This window comes from Panicum virgatum, chromosome 3K (genome assembly GCF_016808335.1).
Source record: "Panicum virgatum strain AP13 chromosome 3K, P.virgatum_v5, whole genome shotgun sequence".
Lineage (NCBI taxonomy): Eukaryota > Viridiplantae > Streptophyta > Magnoliopsida > Poales > Poaceae > Panicum > Panicum virgatum.
The window spans coordinates 57,927,428-57,945,272 of NC_053138.1; the positions used below are offsets into that span (position 1 = coordinate 57,927,428).

Below are 17,845 nucleotides of genomic sequence, written 5' to 3' on the forward strand. Positions count from 1 at the left end.
CATGCTGAAAAATAAAAATAGAAAAATTGCTACGCACACACAAGCTTGCACACATGCTGAAAATAAATGAAAAGAAATAGAAAAATCCAAACCACACGTGCGAGCATTTTATTCATGGTCTTGCCGTCGATCAATCTCCTTGATTGGTTCTTGCATTGTATCCTTGGTCATAATACTGCTGAAATGCTCCTCTATTAAATTGTTCCGGTGGCGCCAGGCCTAGAAGTCCCATTTGATATGCAATTCCCGCAGTTCCATCTTCTAGTTGGGTTGTATGCCTCCGGATGGCGTCTATATCTTCCATGGTTCTTCTCGCATAGGCACCCATGATTCTCATTCCTTGTTCCGGTTGAGGGAGGTCAAAATATTGTGCTCCAAATGACGGGTCGGGCATCTCTCCTTGGTATGACGAGGGTGGGTAGCCGTAGTTGCTAAATGGTGGGGGTGCCGCCGCAGCGTGCCCCCATGCTTGTTCTTGGCTTCCTTCCCATTGACTCGTCCATCCTTGCGGGTATCCCTGTCCACTTGATGCACCTTGAAATTCATTCCTCCAATAAGCGGAACTTGGCGGTGGAAGGTTTACTTCCAAGTCTTCTTATTGTGCCGATGCCGATGTCCCTTCAATTAACCTTCATCTTTTTGATTTCTTCACCTTTTTTCCAATATTTTCAACTCGCCAATCAGTCCTCCCTCTTGCAAATAATTTCAGCCTTTGATCGGGGAGGGAAATATCCATCTCAGAAATAGTGAATCCCTTCTTTTCATCCCCTCCGATATAATGACCTTGACTCAAATGATCAATCCCAATATCTCTTCCCGGGACATAAAATTTTTGGATCACTCGTAACCTCGGATTCATGGCTCGGGCTATCATTGTGAGATAACACCCCGAACCAACTTCTCCCGTGCCGGATGATGCTTCACAAATCCACCTTTCAACCATGATATAGGTGGGATCAATTACTTGCTTCTTTACCAATGCAGCATACATCCAATTTAATTCTTGGTCGGTGACCTTCGATTCTCTCATCCTCCCGAGAATTCTCTTGCTCAACCAAGAGTGGAATATTTGGAGGGTCACATTACTTATATTCTTCCTTTGGGCAGTTGACATCTTTTGCTATTTTTGTCCAAAATTCATCAGGCTCTCCATCTTCAACTTGCACCATTTCATATGCATTACTTTTGAATCTGAGCAAACTTCCTATTTCTCTATAGGTGATTACTTTCTCTTCATTCTTGAGCCTAAATTTCAGACATGGAACTTCTTCATCATCCACCACTTCCGTTGATTTTTCTAATGTCATGAACATCTCAAGAGCCACTTCTTCTTGCATATCTACTGTGACACCGTCGGAAAATAACTTCCAACCGATGTTCTCCAAGAGCTCATATATGTCATGATGGAATCCCAACTTCTCCAATGCTTCATCATCAAAATCATAATTTGCTCGTAGTCTTCCCTTCATGAACTTGAGCCTTTCTTCTTCTTCCTTCGACAAGATAATAAACCCATATTCTGAATTGAAAGGATCTTGATCATGCGATGTCGTAGCCTAGAGGGGGGTGAATAGGCGTTTCTTCAAAATTTGATGTTTAATCCCTGCTGGGACTGCGTGGACCGGTCAGACCGGTCTGTCAGACCGGTCAGACCGGTCTATTCAGGCAGACAGCCCAGTCAGCAGGAACAAGTCCCCTCTCGAGCTTGAACCTATAAGAAACTTGGGATATGTGTCTTGCAGAGTATTTCTAACAATATAAACAAGTCTCTACACACAAGTAGAGCACACCCAAGTAGATTGAGCGGAAGCACAATTCAAACTCAAAACTATAAGTGCAAGGTAAGTAAATCAAACCGACATAAAGATGATGCAATGAAGACACGGTGATTTGTTTGACCAAAGTTCGGATTCACCCCGTGCACCCACGTGTGAATCCTAGTCTCCGTTGAGGAAGCTTGTAGTGACCCCAAGGTCAAGCTATCTCCTCTTCTCCACTATATGACCATGCGCCCTCTTGGCACACGATCGAAGCCGCAACAAACTTGCCGCTGCTCACCATAATCTTGGGAGCTAGCCGGCGATGCCTAGCCGTCTAGGAGCCGATGCTCCAAGAGTAACAAATGCTTCAATCGAGTTGGCCGACGCAACCTCAAGTGCTCAAAGCTCGGGATGTTTCTCTCTTGCTCAAATGACTCTCAAGGAATGGATTCACTCAACCCAACTCAAAGATTCACCTTGAATTAAGCAACTCTCACAAAGAGAGGTTGGGGAGGACTCTCCAAGTGCTCACAAGGCTCTCAAGATGTTCTGAAAAGTTCTAGTATTAGCACCCACGAATGGGTGAAGTCATGGGGTATAAATACCCCTTCTCTCAAAACTAGTCGTTGCCCTGTCAGTGTTATACCGGTCAGACCGGTCCCCTAGACCGGTCAGACCGGTCTGTTTTGAAAACTAGCCGTTGGAGGCACACCCTGCTCAGACCGGTCAGACCGGTCCCTTGGACCGGTCAGATCGGTCCCTCTCTATTTTCTGCAGTTAACTCTCACTCCTTAGGCTAAACTCTCTAGGGACTGGTTTGAGCACTTTTGGTATTGTCTAAACCTACTGATGTTGCATCCCTCTTGATAGTACGGCATACCTATACTCAAGTGCACAAATGAACTATACAATTTCCACGATTACTTGAGCTTCTTCATAATATGATCATGCCGACTTTTCTTCGATCAATACCGTGAGGGCATCAACATCTTCTTTCTTTTGAGCATACCCGCTTTGAGCTAATGACTTTGAATCTTTGAATTGCATAGGAATGAAATCCACCTTAATTCACAAGTCACCTTCTTTTCTTGAAAAATGACACTCTTCAACATAGAGCTCTCCATGACTCTAGGATCTCCGGCCTTTGACCCGTATCGGTTTCTTTGCTCCCCCCAAGCCGTCGCTTGCGTAGCCTCTTGAAACACGCCTTTCGGTCCTCTCTACCTTCATCCTAGCCGTTCATTTTGAACTTCACATTGATTTGTGTCATGCATGAAATCTTCTTTACCAAAATAAATTCACCATTCAATTTTCATATGCAAGCTTTCCAATTTGAGACAACATATGCACATCAACTCATGTCTCATTCACTTTTCTCTTGCTTACTTCCCTTGACAATAATTATTCATCTCATATGACAAGTCTTTCTAATTTGAGACTATGCAACAACATATTATGTCTCATTCTCATAAACTTTACTTGTCATATGAATTCCATCAAAAGTCGAACAAGCCTTTAATTGATATTGGAGCCTTCATGTCAATCATGAGTACCTTGCTCTCAATTTTCTTTTACAACTTTGCTTGCCACTTTGAGTCCCACATTAACTAACAAACTTCAACAATATATTAGAGCCTTTCATATCAAACATGAATACCTTGCTCTTCCATTTTTCTTTCTCATTCTAGTTTGTCACATATAATGATTGCCAATGGGACATACACATTTGCTTGCAATACATGAGCTATATCATTCCACAAATTAAATACCTGCTCATAATCTCATGCCAACAAGTTAGTTCTTTAATCGTGTTGTTAATCAATACACCAAAACCCACTAGGGGCCTAGATGCTCTTTCATGAATTCTTGGGCTTGTATGGTGGTGGTGCGGATGACCTTGTCGAACGTCGTGGAGGAGGTGGCATCCCTTCGGTGAATCGGAGGAGCTTCTCGGGTCTCTCATCCCACCAAGGAGCAACATGTCGCTCCTCGGTGCGGGGTTGTCTTCCTCCATGCTCCGCGGAGACTTGGAGACCGAGTGCCTCCGCCAAGAACTTGCCGATGCGTCGGATGTTGATGAACGCGTCCTTCTCCTCCCGGCGATGAACTTCATGAGGCCACTCATGGTGACTCCTTGCTGCACACACTCAAAAACAAACACACCGGGGGTTTCTTGCTGGCGGGAGAACAATATATCGAAGAGTGGAACAAACTAGGAATTGTGGTGAATTTTCTGGGATTTTTGGAGTAGATTTTGGTGGACGAATTTTTCAGGGCTCTAACTGATGTTTCTGGGCGAAGAACTTGAAGAACATAAGCAAGGAACAGAGTGAGGAGTATACCTTCCAAAGGGGAGCACCAGAGGGGTTAAATAGGGGCCAGGCCGGCCGGCCTAGGGCCTTGGGGCCGGCCAGCCCAGGGGATTCCTGGCTCCTCTCCACTTCAATTTTCTCTGGTGGCTTCCTGGTGCAATTATTCACTTCTGCCCAGTACATCTTGCATGCTTTGCACCGTCCAAATCCTATGAACCACTCCTTCTTTGCCTTTGATGTCCACTTGCAACATTATTTCTCCACTTTGTGTCATTCACCTTGTCCCATGCTTCATCATGCATCACATGGTGCCATCTTTGCTGAAAATCACATGTCCTTCCCATGCATGGCTGCTCCCTCCTTTGAATTATTTGCATGTGGTGGTAGGTAGAGAGCACAACTCTTTCCCGTGAACTCACTTTGATCAATGGATGTTAATCAAGCATAAAAACCCTTTCCAAATCATGCTTAGATGTTTAATCCTCCTCTAACTTTGAAATTTCAGAATTGACTCAAAGCATGCAATGAGTTTGAATGAATAATCAGAGGGGAATTGAAACATCTTTACATTTGTAAGTCAAAAAATATTTCCCGACTACAATAATTTTGATTTCACCGGAACCGTTCACTTTCATGAATTGATAGCGAACAATCTCGAATTCAACCGCGGGTCTTGGGTTTAGGTTCTAATTTTTGCCAAAATGAGGGAGAGAAATTTGAAAAAGAGAATAATTAAGGTTAGAAAAATTCTAATCCTATGGTGATGAAAACTGAAAATTCTCTCTATGTTTGTGCTAACCTACGCGTCAAGAATTTAAGTAATATAAACATAGCGCGGCTCTACTCGTGTGTTTTATCTCAACTTGGTCCGGCCGTCATGGAGAGGACGGTCGCCAAAAATAGGTATGGAATTTTGGATGTGGCTTTCTCAAGAAGAGGCAAATAAATCATAGGATGGCTCATGTCATTGGTTTAGAATAAGAAATAACATCGGAATGACCGAGCGAATAAAATCCAAATCAAATTGTTTGACCGAACGACCAATTGTTCAAAAGTATATCGTGTCCTTGCGTAGCAAAATTCTTGACTCACTTACCTAAACCTTTCTCGGGTTGTCCTCCCGGCAGCTTATTCTTGACTCGACGAACGGGTTGAACTCCCGGCAGGTTTATTCTTGACTCGACGAACGGGTTGCCTCCCGCGAAGCACTTCGTTTATAGTCTATAGCTAGACTTTCTCCTTCTTCACTTCGGACCAACGCTCGGTGATGGCGCTGCAGTCTTGGGTACCCACTTCCGCACAATCTGTGGTGCGGGTTTGTCTTCTAGGTTAGTCGTCTTTTTGGTCTTCACAGGCGGGCTTTTAGCTTTCTTCTTGACGGGTGCAACGATCTTCTTTGTCGCGATGGACGCGATGACTTCTATCTCCTTCTTCGCTTCCTTCTAGTTCGGCTCCTCTTCTTTCTTTAGCTTCTCCTCTGTGACACGGCGGTGAGGCGGAACATATTTGACATTGATCATGTTGCATACCTCGAGGCGTGGACGAAACTTGAATTCGCTTGTGGTGCCATTGATGTCGAACTTTATCTCCCCCTTGCCAACGTCGATGTTTGCCCTTGCGGTCCTGAGGAAAGGCCTCCCAAGTATGAGAGGTGCCTTGCTCCCTTCTCCCATATCGAGAATCACAAAGTCAACAGGGACTAAGTGTTCTCCAATCTTCACGGGCACGTCTTCGGCGATTCCCAAAGGATAGCGAACGGAATTGTCCGCTAACTCTAGGCACATGGCGGTGGGCTCCGGCTCCGGTAAGCGTAGCTTCTCGAACACATTCTTTGGCATGACACTCACACTCACACCGAGATCACAAAGTGCTCTTTTGAACATAAGAGATCCAATGGAACACGGGATGGTAGGACATCCGGGGTCCCTCTTCTTTTCAGGAGCTTCATTAGCGATTGCCGCGCTACATTCCTCGGTTAGCTTGACAGTGCTTGGCGGTATCTCGCGCTTGTTTCCCATGATGTCTTTGAAGTAGCGAGAATACGTCAGAACTTGTAGAGCGTCCAAGAGTGGCATATTGATGTTCAACCTGCGTACCATGTCAACAAATTTGTTGAATTGCTCATCTTCATGTTTACCTTTGCGGTATCGTGGCCTTGGCGGTAGAATCTTGGTGTCTATATCATCTAGCTCAAACTCCGGCTCTTCGGTGACTATCTCTGGCATAGGAGTAGGTGCCTTCTCCTTGATGATGGTCTCCACTTCAACTCTTGGCTTAGGCTTCCTTGCTCCCGCTGCATGTTTGGGTTCTTCGATCTCCTTCCCGAGCGAGTTTGAATTGCCTTAGCCGTCTCCGGACTTTGAGGTTGCCCGGGCAATTTTCTTTCGTTGCTAGATAGGCGTCCGGCGAGCTGGGCTACTTGTGTTTCTAGCATCTTCATCATGTTGAGTACTTGAAGGTTAGAGGTCCCGACCTCCGTCACCTTGCCGTCAACGTTCTCCAAGATCTTGTCCATAGCCTTAAACTTGGTGACGGTGTCCTTGTTGATCTTGCCTTGCTCCTCCATGAGCTCCTTCAATTGTATACGAAGAGGCACCGAGTTTTGAATGGAAGAGCTTGCATTAAATTGGGGTCTACCTTGCCCGTAGCGGAAGTTGGGTGGCGGAATCCATTCTCCCTTCTTCATGTAGTCGAGCATCTTGGCTTCCTCCGGGCAATTCTTTAGGACATGGCCGTACTCTCCACATTCTTCACATGTAGACCTTGCTTCGGCTGCCTTCAAATCAATAGCTTGGGCTTCTCTCTTTTCCACTTCCATCTTCTCCAACCTTCTCATGAGCGAGTCGATCTTCCCTTCTAGCACTTCTTCGCGTTCCACTTGTAATACACTCTTCGCGGCGCCCACGGCTTGGAGTGGTTGTAGGTGCCCCGATGATGCCCATGCGTCATTGTCCGCCACCTTCTTGAATAGCTTAAAAACTTGAGTAGGCGTGAGCTCAATGATATATACGAGATCTAAAAGATAAATATATAAGATCTAAAACATAAAAGCAAAATAAAGAAAACTCTAGATTAGATTGATTTTCGTGGAAAAGAACAGTTTTTTTTTATTTTTTTAGTTAGCTCAGAAAAATAAGAGATCTAAAAAAGGTCAAAAGAAAAATCAAGAAATATTTACGAATGCAAGTAAGATTGGATCTTAAATCGATGGTTCCCCGGCAACGGCACCAGAAAAGCTTGTTGACGCTCCTTAGCGCCCCCGATTTATATACCGCAAGCGCACGGTTTCGTGTAGCTTTTCCCTCAGAGTATTCCCCCAAGGTTTATCAATCCACGTAACCAAAAAGACAAGAAACAATCTACTAGCATAGAGATTCCTTTGTGTTGAGATGGTGAAAACGAATCTAATCTACTAAAAACGACAAACACCGAAGGTAGCGAGAGAAAGTTAGAGATAACCAATCTAGATCACCTAGATCATGCATATGTTGTAGTTCCAGCTAGATGAAGTGAAGTAAGGTAGATGTGAATCTCAATGAAAAGCCTCTTTAAACCCAAAATCTCCAATCCGATCCCTCGATACTCCGCCTACTCTGTGGAGACGGCCTGTCACGATGCCCCCCTTTTGAACGAAATACCCTGAAGCAAGTCGAACCCCCTTTGGTAGTTCCGCCATGAACCTCTAGCCACCATGACTACAAGATCATGCTAAGCGATCTATCTCGATAATAGATCTAGGATGAAGCAAACCCAAAGAAAAGAATGAAATCGAAAGAGAGAACATGGTCGCTAAACATTCGGAATCACAAATAACTTCACCATGAATGATAGTACATCACAAGATCACAACTGGGGCCCTACCTTGATCTTGATGATCCTAACTCCAGAAATCCGACGTGGTCTTCCATGCAAGGTTTCCACGTCGGCTAGGGCAAACCCTAGACAACTAGCACGACCCTCGGCTCTCCGAGAGGTGTCCCTCTATCTTCTCTGCTCCTTGGCGTCGTCTCCCGAATTGATCTCTGCGTGAACCTTGGGGAGGGGTCTTTAAATAGCCTCAGGGAACCCTCGGTCAAAGGGGAGGTCGAACCGACCTAAAAAAGGGCTGGACCGGCCGGCCCAATGAGCCTAGGCCGGCCGGCCTGGCTCTTTCCTTTGCCGGCTCGTGTTCATCTTTCTCCCCAAGTCTCCTGGGATCTTCTAGAGTTTATGTCTTTCACGATTGCACCCCATTAGACGTCGTTATCTTCGAGATTTCTTCGAGGAGAAGGATAGGATGAAAAATCCTTCCTTAAATATCTCTTTGCTTTGCTTAGCCCCGAAGTATATTGATCTTATCTTGTGGGCTTTGTCTTTTGGGCTTCATTGGAGGGTGGATGTGCATGAACGTGCCTCTAATCGTCATGGCCTTCGATCCTATGTTCGGGCTTTGGCCTTTGTCTTTCTTCGTGTCATCGCGTGATCATGGGCCTCGCCATTTCATGCTCCAAAATTGGTCAAAAACCTACAAAAACGAAGTACCTCCAAAATATATGTGCAAACGCGAAAATGACCAATAATTGGGCCGAGGTTAGGATGGTTAGTGATTCTGATATTAAATTCATGCCATTATCAAAGTTAAACAGGGGATAAAATGGATACTTAAGGAGTGCCAATAGCATCGGGGTACGGTCTTTGATACAACCGATTTCTACCAGGATTTATGCCCAACTGACTAAGTTTAGTACCAAGCAAAGTATTCAAATCTGCTCTCATCCTGGCAAGATCGGCCTCGTAGTTCCCGCTACTAGATGTTTGGGCATTGGTCGATAGATGATTAGCTACTGGCTCAGTAGTACTCATCGTCTGTGTAGCATGATGGGGATTATTTTTTGTCAAGTCATCTCAAATATCTTGTGGCATAGCGGGTGGAAAAGGAGGTTCGCCGTATGATCTGGTGGTATACGGCGGTACAAAACCCTCCAATTCATCTGTTCGGCTAGAAGCAGTCAAACTCGGAATTGGCGCGAGCGCCGGAGTAGACGCCAAGCCCATCACCATGGCACCGGTCTGACCGGTCTGAGGGACCCGTCTGGCCGCACCTGCCGCCGAGGCAACGGTCTGACCGGTCGGTGCGACCGGTCTGGCCGGTTCAGCTGCGGTTGGCCGAACGATGTGTGGCGGTGGTGACTGCCCAGCGAAATAATTCGGTGGCATCCCAAATTCCACATTAACTGTAGATGTAGGAGCTGCCGAACTAGGAGTAAGATCTTTAGTAGAATACGTGGTATCTACAGTCTTACCCTTCTCCATCCTATCCATACGCTCAGATAGATCAATCAGGGTATTTTGCGTGGATAGCTGCGCATCGTTGATCTTCTTCCCAAGATCAGATAATAACATGCTGTATAGATCTTGAGGGGAAGAACTTATACTGAAGATTGCAGGAGCAGGCGGCGGAGGTGTAGTAGATGAGATCGACGGCATGACGAACGTCTCCTTCTCGATCACGCCTTGCCGAGACTTCCCATAGCATGCTAGCATCCTTGCCTTGATCTCCTCGTTCTGCCACTTCAAGTCGGCTTCGAACTTCTGGCGCTGCTCCTTGGACAGATCCTCATAACTGATGTTGATGGTATTTGCTGGATCTACCTTGGAAGCGTCTCCCTTCTCACCAGCCATTAGAACCGATGTAGATTGTTTCTTTCTCCCCAGCAGAGTCGCCAAAAAGTATGTTGACGCTAATCTGGTCAATACATCGGTGCGCTAGAACGCGCGGATCGCAACGATCAATCACTAGAGGCCTTCAGACGGCGACCGGTCAGACCGGCCACTCCAACTGGTCAGACCGGTTGAGGGCAGAAACACGCAAAGACCTAGAACCTCGAGCTCGGGAGGGACCCCGTCGGAACTTGAAGATCTAGGGTTGCCTTGAGGTAGGCAGGCCACTCAAGATGCCCTTGAACGCCGTAGAGACGAGCAAAGAATAGCAAAGGAGTTGGAAAAGCTAGAGTTTAAGAGATTGAGAAAAGAGAGTAATTTTTGATTCGATTGTGGTTAGAAACCCTCAATCAGCCGCTGCCTTTATATTTATAGGCCGGGGAGGACGTACCCCTTCCAAATCTGGTTACAATAGGACTCTTAACACAAAACCCTAATCCTACTCGGATTACAGGCCTAGACTGGTCTGACCGGTCGGCCCAACCGGTCAGACCGGTCGGTATCGGTTATTGCCAATTTTGGCCTCCAACACAGCGGACGCCAGCGCAAGGAGGGGTCGTGGCTTTTGACTTCGCCGTACCTTAAATTTTTTCCGTCCTCGCACCCTTCAGGACTCTAGCCTCCACCGTCTCCATCTCCTCCGACGCCTCCCCCGCCGCCTCCGCCCCCACTCAGTCTCCTCCTCCACCATCTCCGCTGCCGCCCTTAACCGCCTCCCTCGCCACCTCCGTCTTCCTCCGCCGTCGGAGCCGCCTCCCCCACCGCCTCGGCCGCCGAAGCTGCCTCCCCCGCCGGCGCTGCCTTCCTCTGCCGCCGGAGCCGCCTCCGCCTTCCTCTGCCGCCTCCTCCGCCTCCGTCGAAGTCTGGCTGGCAGAGCTCACCGGAGAAGAAGCGCAGTGTGTGCGCATTGCTTTTTTGCGTATGCGATGAATACACTCCCCCAACCGGTTGCCCTACCCCACCCCGACCAGCAGCATCGTTGCCACCCCAAACCCATCCTCTAAGTCGTTGACCCCATATCCAACCAGCAACCTCCAACCCTAACTCTTAACCTGATGGCGCCGGCGGCCCGATTTCGGCTTGCTCTGGCGGTGGGGACGAGCCACGCGCGTCGTCTAAAGATTTTGTGTGGTTGTACCTGGCTATACACGCGCGATAACGTAGAAATTTGAGTTTATCCACATGATTATTTTTTGAAAAAAATCCCATTTTACTTTGCACACCCATCCACTTTGTCAACTTAACCCCATGAGCAAAATTTAGACTTAATTTACTTCCACAAGCAATTTCAATTGATCCAATCTGCCTCTATTGATTTTTTTGTTAAATTAAATTTTAAGTCAAATTTGCGAATTGATACATAACATGATGTCTTATGTACATTTTTTAGTTATTTTCTTTTTTTACTTTACTAGCATAGTGCTCATGCATTGCTACAGGTAATATATATATATATATATATATATATATATATATATATATATATATATATATATATATTACTCATACCTGTATGAGACCACTAAGTTTTTGAAAATAACTTCAGTACAACCCATGCTGCGGTTCCGATTATGATTCTCATCAATTTATCCGAATTCTGATTAGTATTCCGATTGACGGAACGTAAAATCATTGATTGTTTTAGAAATAGTATATAGATATAGATATCGATATAGATAGGGGTAGAGATAGAGATAGTGATAGAGATAGAGGTAGAGATTTTTAATTTATGGAAAATACCTTATGGAGTTATGGATGTTTTTCTTTTATTATATATATAAAAAAGGAAATAAAATAGGATACAAATATCTCCTGCCAAACCGGAACGACCAAAGGCCCTGTTTGGTTTTGTGGACTAGGAAGTACTAGGAAATTTTGACCGCTAATTACGGTGTTAAATAAAGCCAATTTACAAAACTAACTCCAGAACCCTGCGCTAGGAACCCTGAAGAATCTAATGAGATCTTTGACCGCGTGATTAGAGGATGGTTACTGTAGTATCACTGTAGCCAATCATCAATTAATTACTGTCATTAGATTCATCACGAAAAGTTATACTATTTCTAAAAAAAAATTTAGCCTTCTATACATGCGAGATTTTTTTTCTCGACTCGCGTGCAGTAGAAACTCTAGTAGGAACCAGGGCCAAATCCTTGGCCTTTCTCCATCGAAGCTCTCTGGGTGGCAGCGCCGGCGCATCAGCGCATCCTCTGCAGATTGCGGCGGGGCTGGGGAGGTATCCGCAAGAGCGGCCGATCCAGCAAGGAAGAGGTCTGATCTAATAAAATAGGCGAACCCACCAGTCAGATTGGAGCCGGACACCACCGTCCTTCCTTCCCCTGCATCTAGAGTTTATGGAGATTGAAGAATCTGGGGCGCCCCCTGGCCCTGGCCGCGGCAAGAAGCGGCCTCCTTCCCCTCCTACTCCGGACGACGACGAGTCTACAACTAGCATCGATGACACCGAATGGTTGGTCAGCGACAGCGGCAGCGAGGAAGGCGAGGACCACGATAATCAGGGTAAGACTCAAATCATCGGCGAGGCTGCAACCTAGGACTTCACATTATGTTTTACTCACTTCTTTCACCGGATGTGCTAGGTTAGTTGATCATGCACAATTCTCTTAAGCTGAAAAAAAAACTTAGGAAAAATAAATCAGCATAATCTGTGATACGGAATGAATTTTCTTCTGGCATTTCTGCTGATTGAATGAGGCTCTAGGTTTCCCCTTGAGGGCATTTTTGCTGGTATTCTTTGGATTGAAATCCTCAATGAACTAAAATTTGAAAATTATTGAAATCCATACTCTTACACCCTTTATATAAATGATGCTACAGTTCAGTTCAATTTGCAAGTTAGAGTCATCTCTACTGGAAAAATAACCATTAGCAAAATCCGGAATAAGGAATGAATTTTCTGCTGGCATCTTCCACTGATTGAAGGCGTTTTAACCCTTCTAGGGGATGTTTGTTTGTATGCTTTGGATCAAAATCATTAAGGAACTAAAAAAATGAAGAATTCCTGCAACAGTCCTCATTCCTACACCCCCCTTAAATGCCTTTCTCATAAATGAATTCTTCTTGATTTGGCTACTTATGCCCTTTATATAATTGCTATTGTAATTTAATTTGATATGCAAGTGGATTCACTTTTTGTTGCCACAAAAAGTGAATCCACTTGCATATCAAATTAAATTACAATAGCAACAAAAAAAAAGTAGACCTAAGGAATGAATCTTCTGCTGGTATACCTGCTGTTTCAACAAATCTCTATATTTTCCTTCTAGGATATGTTTGCTGCTATGCTTTTGATATAAATCCTTAAGGAGAAAAAATTGATAATCCCTGCAATTATTACCTTAATCACCCAACAGGAACGAATGCTTTTTGTGTCGACTACTTATGCCCGGTACATAAATGATACTATACTAAAAAATTGTTACTGTTGCTAAAAATCTTTAGTGAAATCCTTAATGGGGAATGAATTTTCTGCTTGTTATGCACACTGATTGAATAAATATCTTGGTTTCCCCATGTAGGGCATGCTTGCTGGTGTGCTTTCAATTGAAATCCTTAAAAACAGGAAATCCCATCTAAGCACCCCCTTGATCGTCTGACTCATAAATGAATGCTTCTCCATTCAGTTACTTATGTGATTGCTATAAATGATATAATTTAGTATGTGGAACTTGACTGCAATCAATTTCTACATTTTGCTTCCTGAAAAAAGTATGTTGTTTCCATAGCCTGTGCAAAATAGTTTTGGGGGGTTTGATTTGAGTTATTTTATCGCAGGGGCAAACGGCCCTTTTACAGTGGATAAATTTCCAACAGCTACTTGTGATCCTGACGAGCAGATCAATGTGCTCTATATTGATCCAGAGACTAGGCTCCGAGGACCTTTACCAATCAGACGTTATCCTCCATTCAGAGGTGGCTATCATTTCTTCTGTGCAGATTATAAAGTTAACAACGAATCAGAATGTACGTGTGCCTTTTATACACCCCCCCCCCTCCTGTCATCTTGGGCTTTAACTATCATGAATCATATGCCATCAGGTACTTACTAAAAAAATATAATAATTTTGCAGTAACTGTCAGAAGTGCCAGGGATTGCTTTAATGGATGTCAGTGCCATCCAATGCATTTGTTTCAGTTGGTTGATATTAAAATTGCGGGCTACCGACATGACCAGCCTGGACGTGCTAACATCTCTGGCTTTGTCGCTATGCGGGATACAGTCGAGCCCTTGCGCAACTATGTGTATAAGCGTGATGTTAACAATTGTGAAGCTATCTCTGTGAATCGAAAGACGGTAATGCCCTTTTCTTGGAAGTCTGTTGTTGATTTCAATCCCTTCTGCAACCATGGAACTGTTTTCCTTCTAACTAATAGTAGGGGATGAAGGCATTTTGTCATTCAAATTTGCACTTTCGCAGCTATGCCTAGGTCTGGCTATCATTCTTTTTAAAAAAAAACAAATTTGTGAATCAGCTCCAATCTAAAATATAAAAAGTACAAATCTGCACTGTAATTCATTTTTCAAACTTTCTACATCCACCTTGACATTATGGAAGGGAAATGCATTAGAAATTATTTAATACGCATCTAACGCTCTTCTAGTTTTAATAATTCTATTGGTCTCTAATCAATAATTCATAATATTACTGCACTGCAGGGTGTGGCACGTTTGTCATTGACCAGCCCTGCTCGAGTTATTTCAATGGTGAATCGTGTGTTGATTGAGTTTGAGCTCTGTGTCCGGACAGATGCCCTGCCCGAAGATAAACCCAAGGGTGAATGCCTCATTGAAGGATGCACTGAGTTCACCGATTTCCACGAATCCAAGTCAAATGTTCAGCACCGACGCATGTATGGCGAAAGGTGTGCACTGGATGTCAAGTACATGATGCTGATCAATGCGGTGGAGGCCCGAGTTGAGCTCAAGGTTCTCCACCTTGGTGCCATTGCCGGCGGCGTCAACATGAAGCTGCTTGCCAAGACCAGTGGCTTCGATGAGGTGATCCGACTCTTCCGAGGTGCTGCTCCGGAGCCACACTCCATTATGACTTTCGTTGTCGCGGCAGAGAGACGCAAAAACCTTGATCTTTACATTGAAGCAGCTCCGAGAGACGATCCTTTTGTTGGGAAGGAGAAGTCCATGTCATGTTCTTGGCAGGTATACAGCTTTCAGCCTGGCTTCCATGGGACTGATGAAGAAGAGGTGAAGCTGGGCGAGTTTGCAGAACTTTCACTAAAGGTTATTTGGAAATCATACGGGTATGCTGGTCACCAAAAATTTATTTAGTCTACAACTTCAGCTATTGCAGATGTACATCAAGTTGCATTTCATTGATTATAATGAGATTGTGAACCTATTTGCTTGCACAAATTCACGCCATTGAGTATCTTTTACATGTGCTAGTCACTCTTGTTCCCTTAACCTGCTTATAATATTCCTCTGTTTTGTTCTTTTCCCATGCATTTGCTTTTTTTTATTTAAGTTCTATCTGTTTCGCTTTCATGTGCAGGTTCTAGTGAAAAGCAGAGTAGTCGAGAGTTTATGGCTAGCAAAAATCTGCCGATGGATCTGAACTGTTGAGCTCACATCGAACTGTCCAAGATTATTTCAGTACTAGTTGTCGCCAGCGCCGTTTCTGTATTGTGTCACCTATTTTCATTTGTTCATGAGGTCATGTACATTCAGTTAAACTTGCTACTGTTATTCTTGCTTTAAACTATCCGTGCATCTCTGAACCTCGGCCCAGACTGAGCAACGACGTATCCAAGAACAGTGCATTTCTTTTCCTTTTATATGTGGTAACCTGTAATTTTTTGTAGCAAATCCTATGTCGTCCTTGGTATCATTTAAGTTAGTCCTGCAGCTAATCAGCCAAGTTTCCCAGGCATAAGAATCTATTCCTGAAATCATATTGTGACATTAGTGCTTGCGATGATTGGAGAACATGATGATATGGAACTCATTTCCTTTTTATTCCCTTGTTTTAAGACCTACAGCTCTTTTTATTTTGCATCTGAGTCGAGACGTTGGGCTGTCATGGAATGGGAGCATTCTGGACCCCATCATCAGATAATTTCTCTGGCATGTGCTTCTTTATCCTTGAGTTTGAGATTCTGCACACCTGATAATTTCATTTACTACTTAACTAATAATAGCACGAATGTCAAGGAGTGCATTTGAATACCAACAGGTATAAAGCGGTCACCGAGAGTGGCCTAACAAATCTCTGGAGGCTAACTGAATTCTGTTACTTGAGATTACTCATGCAGAGCATCTCTTGTTTACACATCACCCTTCACTTACCACACGCAGTTTGCTGATCAACTAACGATGAGTGCATAGTCACGTGTCTTCTTGAATTCTTGGACAAATTATAGATCAAACTGATTGCTCAAGTCCTGTATCAAACTAAACTCTGGTAGTATCCCCAGTTTAAAACACTAATCAAGCGTAATGACCATTAGTTGAGCACCTCCGACCAGGCGGCGCCGGTGATTGCGAATTTTGGAATCGTGAGCAGGAGCAGAGGACGAGTGTGGGGCCTGGTGGGCTAGGTGGTCGGACGGACCTGGCCCGAGTGCTGAAATGGGCCACGTGGGCTGTCAGGTGAGAGGGATATTGTGCTTTGGGCTGAAGGAGAGAATAAGAGATTGACAGGCCTGTATGCCGGGTTATTTTTGTGAATCATATACATGCAAATTCTTTTAATAAAAATAATATGTATTCAAGTGAAAACTTTTGATTTAAAATAGGTCTGCCCCATCCCAAGTTCCCAACCAACCCAACTCACGAGTCCCGCACGCGGAACGAGAAATGGTACTTGGTACCCAGGGGGTGGCTCCGGGGAAATCTATTTATCGCATATGTGATTTCTCGTCACTACATCGCAGAAGAGCCACCGCCGCGCCTGTTCATCTTCTCCGTTGAGGTAAGCAGCGGCCGGAGCTTGGGGAGGGGGAGGGGGTGCTCGGGGAGGGGTGGCAGGTGGGGGGAGCGGCCGCCGGCGAGGTCGCCGGCGGGCGAGGTGGTGGAGGGCGGTGGCGGAGCTTTAGGTTCCGGGTTACCTGGGTTCGGGGAGCTCCATGGCCGCCGGCGATAGAAGAGGAGGGGCCCCGGGCGGCGAAGGATGGGCAGCGGCGACGGTTCGGCCGGCGGAGGGCGAGGTAGAACCCCCGGTGGGCCGCAGCCGGCGGCGGGGGCGAGAAGAAGCCGGCGGCGCGGTGGCGACGAGCTTGGTTAGGGTTGGCGGCGGTGGAGGCGCCGGAGGCGGCGGTGGAGGCGCCGGAGGCGGCGCCGGAGCTTGGGGAGGCGGCGGATGGCGGAGGAGCGATGGGAGAAGCCTTCTGCGATGTGTTTCTTCCCCCTCGCATATACGGGGAATAGACTCCCCCGTGGCTCCCTCGGTCACGAACCGCTCCCCAATCCCAGCTGGCTCCCATGGACGACGGTGCGCTAGCCGCAGGCTGCCACCTGCCCCCACCCACCCGCCCCAGCGTCGTCGCCCCCAGTGTCAGCGATCGAGTGATCTCTTGGCTAATAATCACTAATAGGGTATGTTTATTTGCGTTCAAAAAAATAATAATAGGATATGTTTAGATTAAGTTTGGAGGAACTAAAGTTGAGTGCTAAATTTTAACATTTATTAGCACTCATATTTTTACTTAAGTAAAATTTTATGTCTTAACTAAACTTTAGCCGACTTTATTAGTACTTCTATTTGAATGCACTAATGCTAAACTTCGGCGGCGGAGCAGGCGGTGCTCCGCAAGAAATTAGAAACAACAAGACCCACGACCTGTTCAGAGCTAGAAAGGGTCAAAACAAAACTGGATGCTCATAGGAGTAGAGTTTGCGTACGTGTATTCATAGGAGTGTGAGTGTGCGTGCGTTGTGAGTATCGAAGTTGTACTGTGTGATCTCAAAAAAAATCTGCGGATTTGGGACCAACATGAGAACCGGCAAGGGGGGAAAGGAGGGAGGCACATGCTCGGCGCGAGGTCGGGTCGGATACGGAACAACTATCCGGTACCCACATTATACCATATAGAACT

General features: G+C 45.4%; 1 protein-coding gene across 4 annotated transcripts; it reads left to right on the forward strand.

The window, feature by feature from the left end:
• Positions 1–11,932: 11,932 nt before the first annotated feature.
• LOC120699875 lies at positions 11,933–15,716 on the forward strand. 4 transcript variants are annotated; one of them, XM_039983971.1, is made up of 6 exons: positions 11,933–12,043; positions 12,122–12,292; positions 13,568–13,756; positions 13,864–14,087; positions 14,451–15,052; positions 15,304–15,716. In XM_039983971.1, the coding sequence occupies exons 2-6, from the start codon at positions 12,127–12,129 to the stop codon at positions 15,308–15,310; spliced, it is 1,188 nt and encodes a 395-aa protein (XP_039839905.1). In that variant the 5' UTR covers positions 11,933–12,043; positions 12,122–12,126; the 3' UTR covers positions 15,311–15,716. The 4 variants fall into 4 exon arrangements, with proteins under 4 accessions (XP_039839905.1, XP_039839907.1, XP_039839906.1 ...); XM_039983972.1 differs by having other exon boundaries at positions 11,984–12,292; positions 14,451–14,811; positions 14,896–15,052; XM_039983973.1 differs by having other exon boundaries at positions 11,983–12,292; positions 13,655–13,756.
• Positions 15,717–17,845: the final 2,129 nt, after the last annotated feature.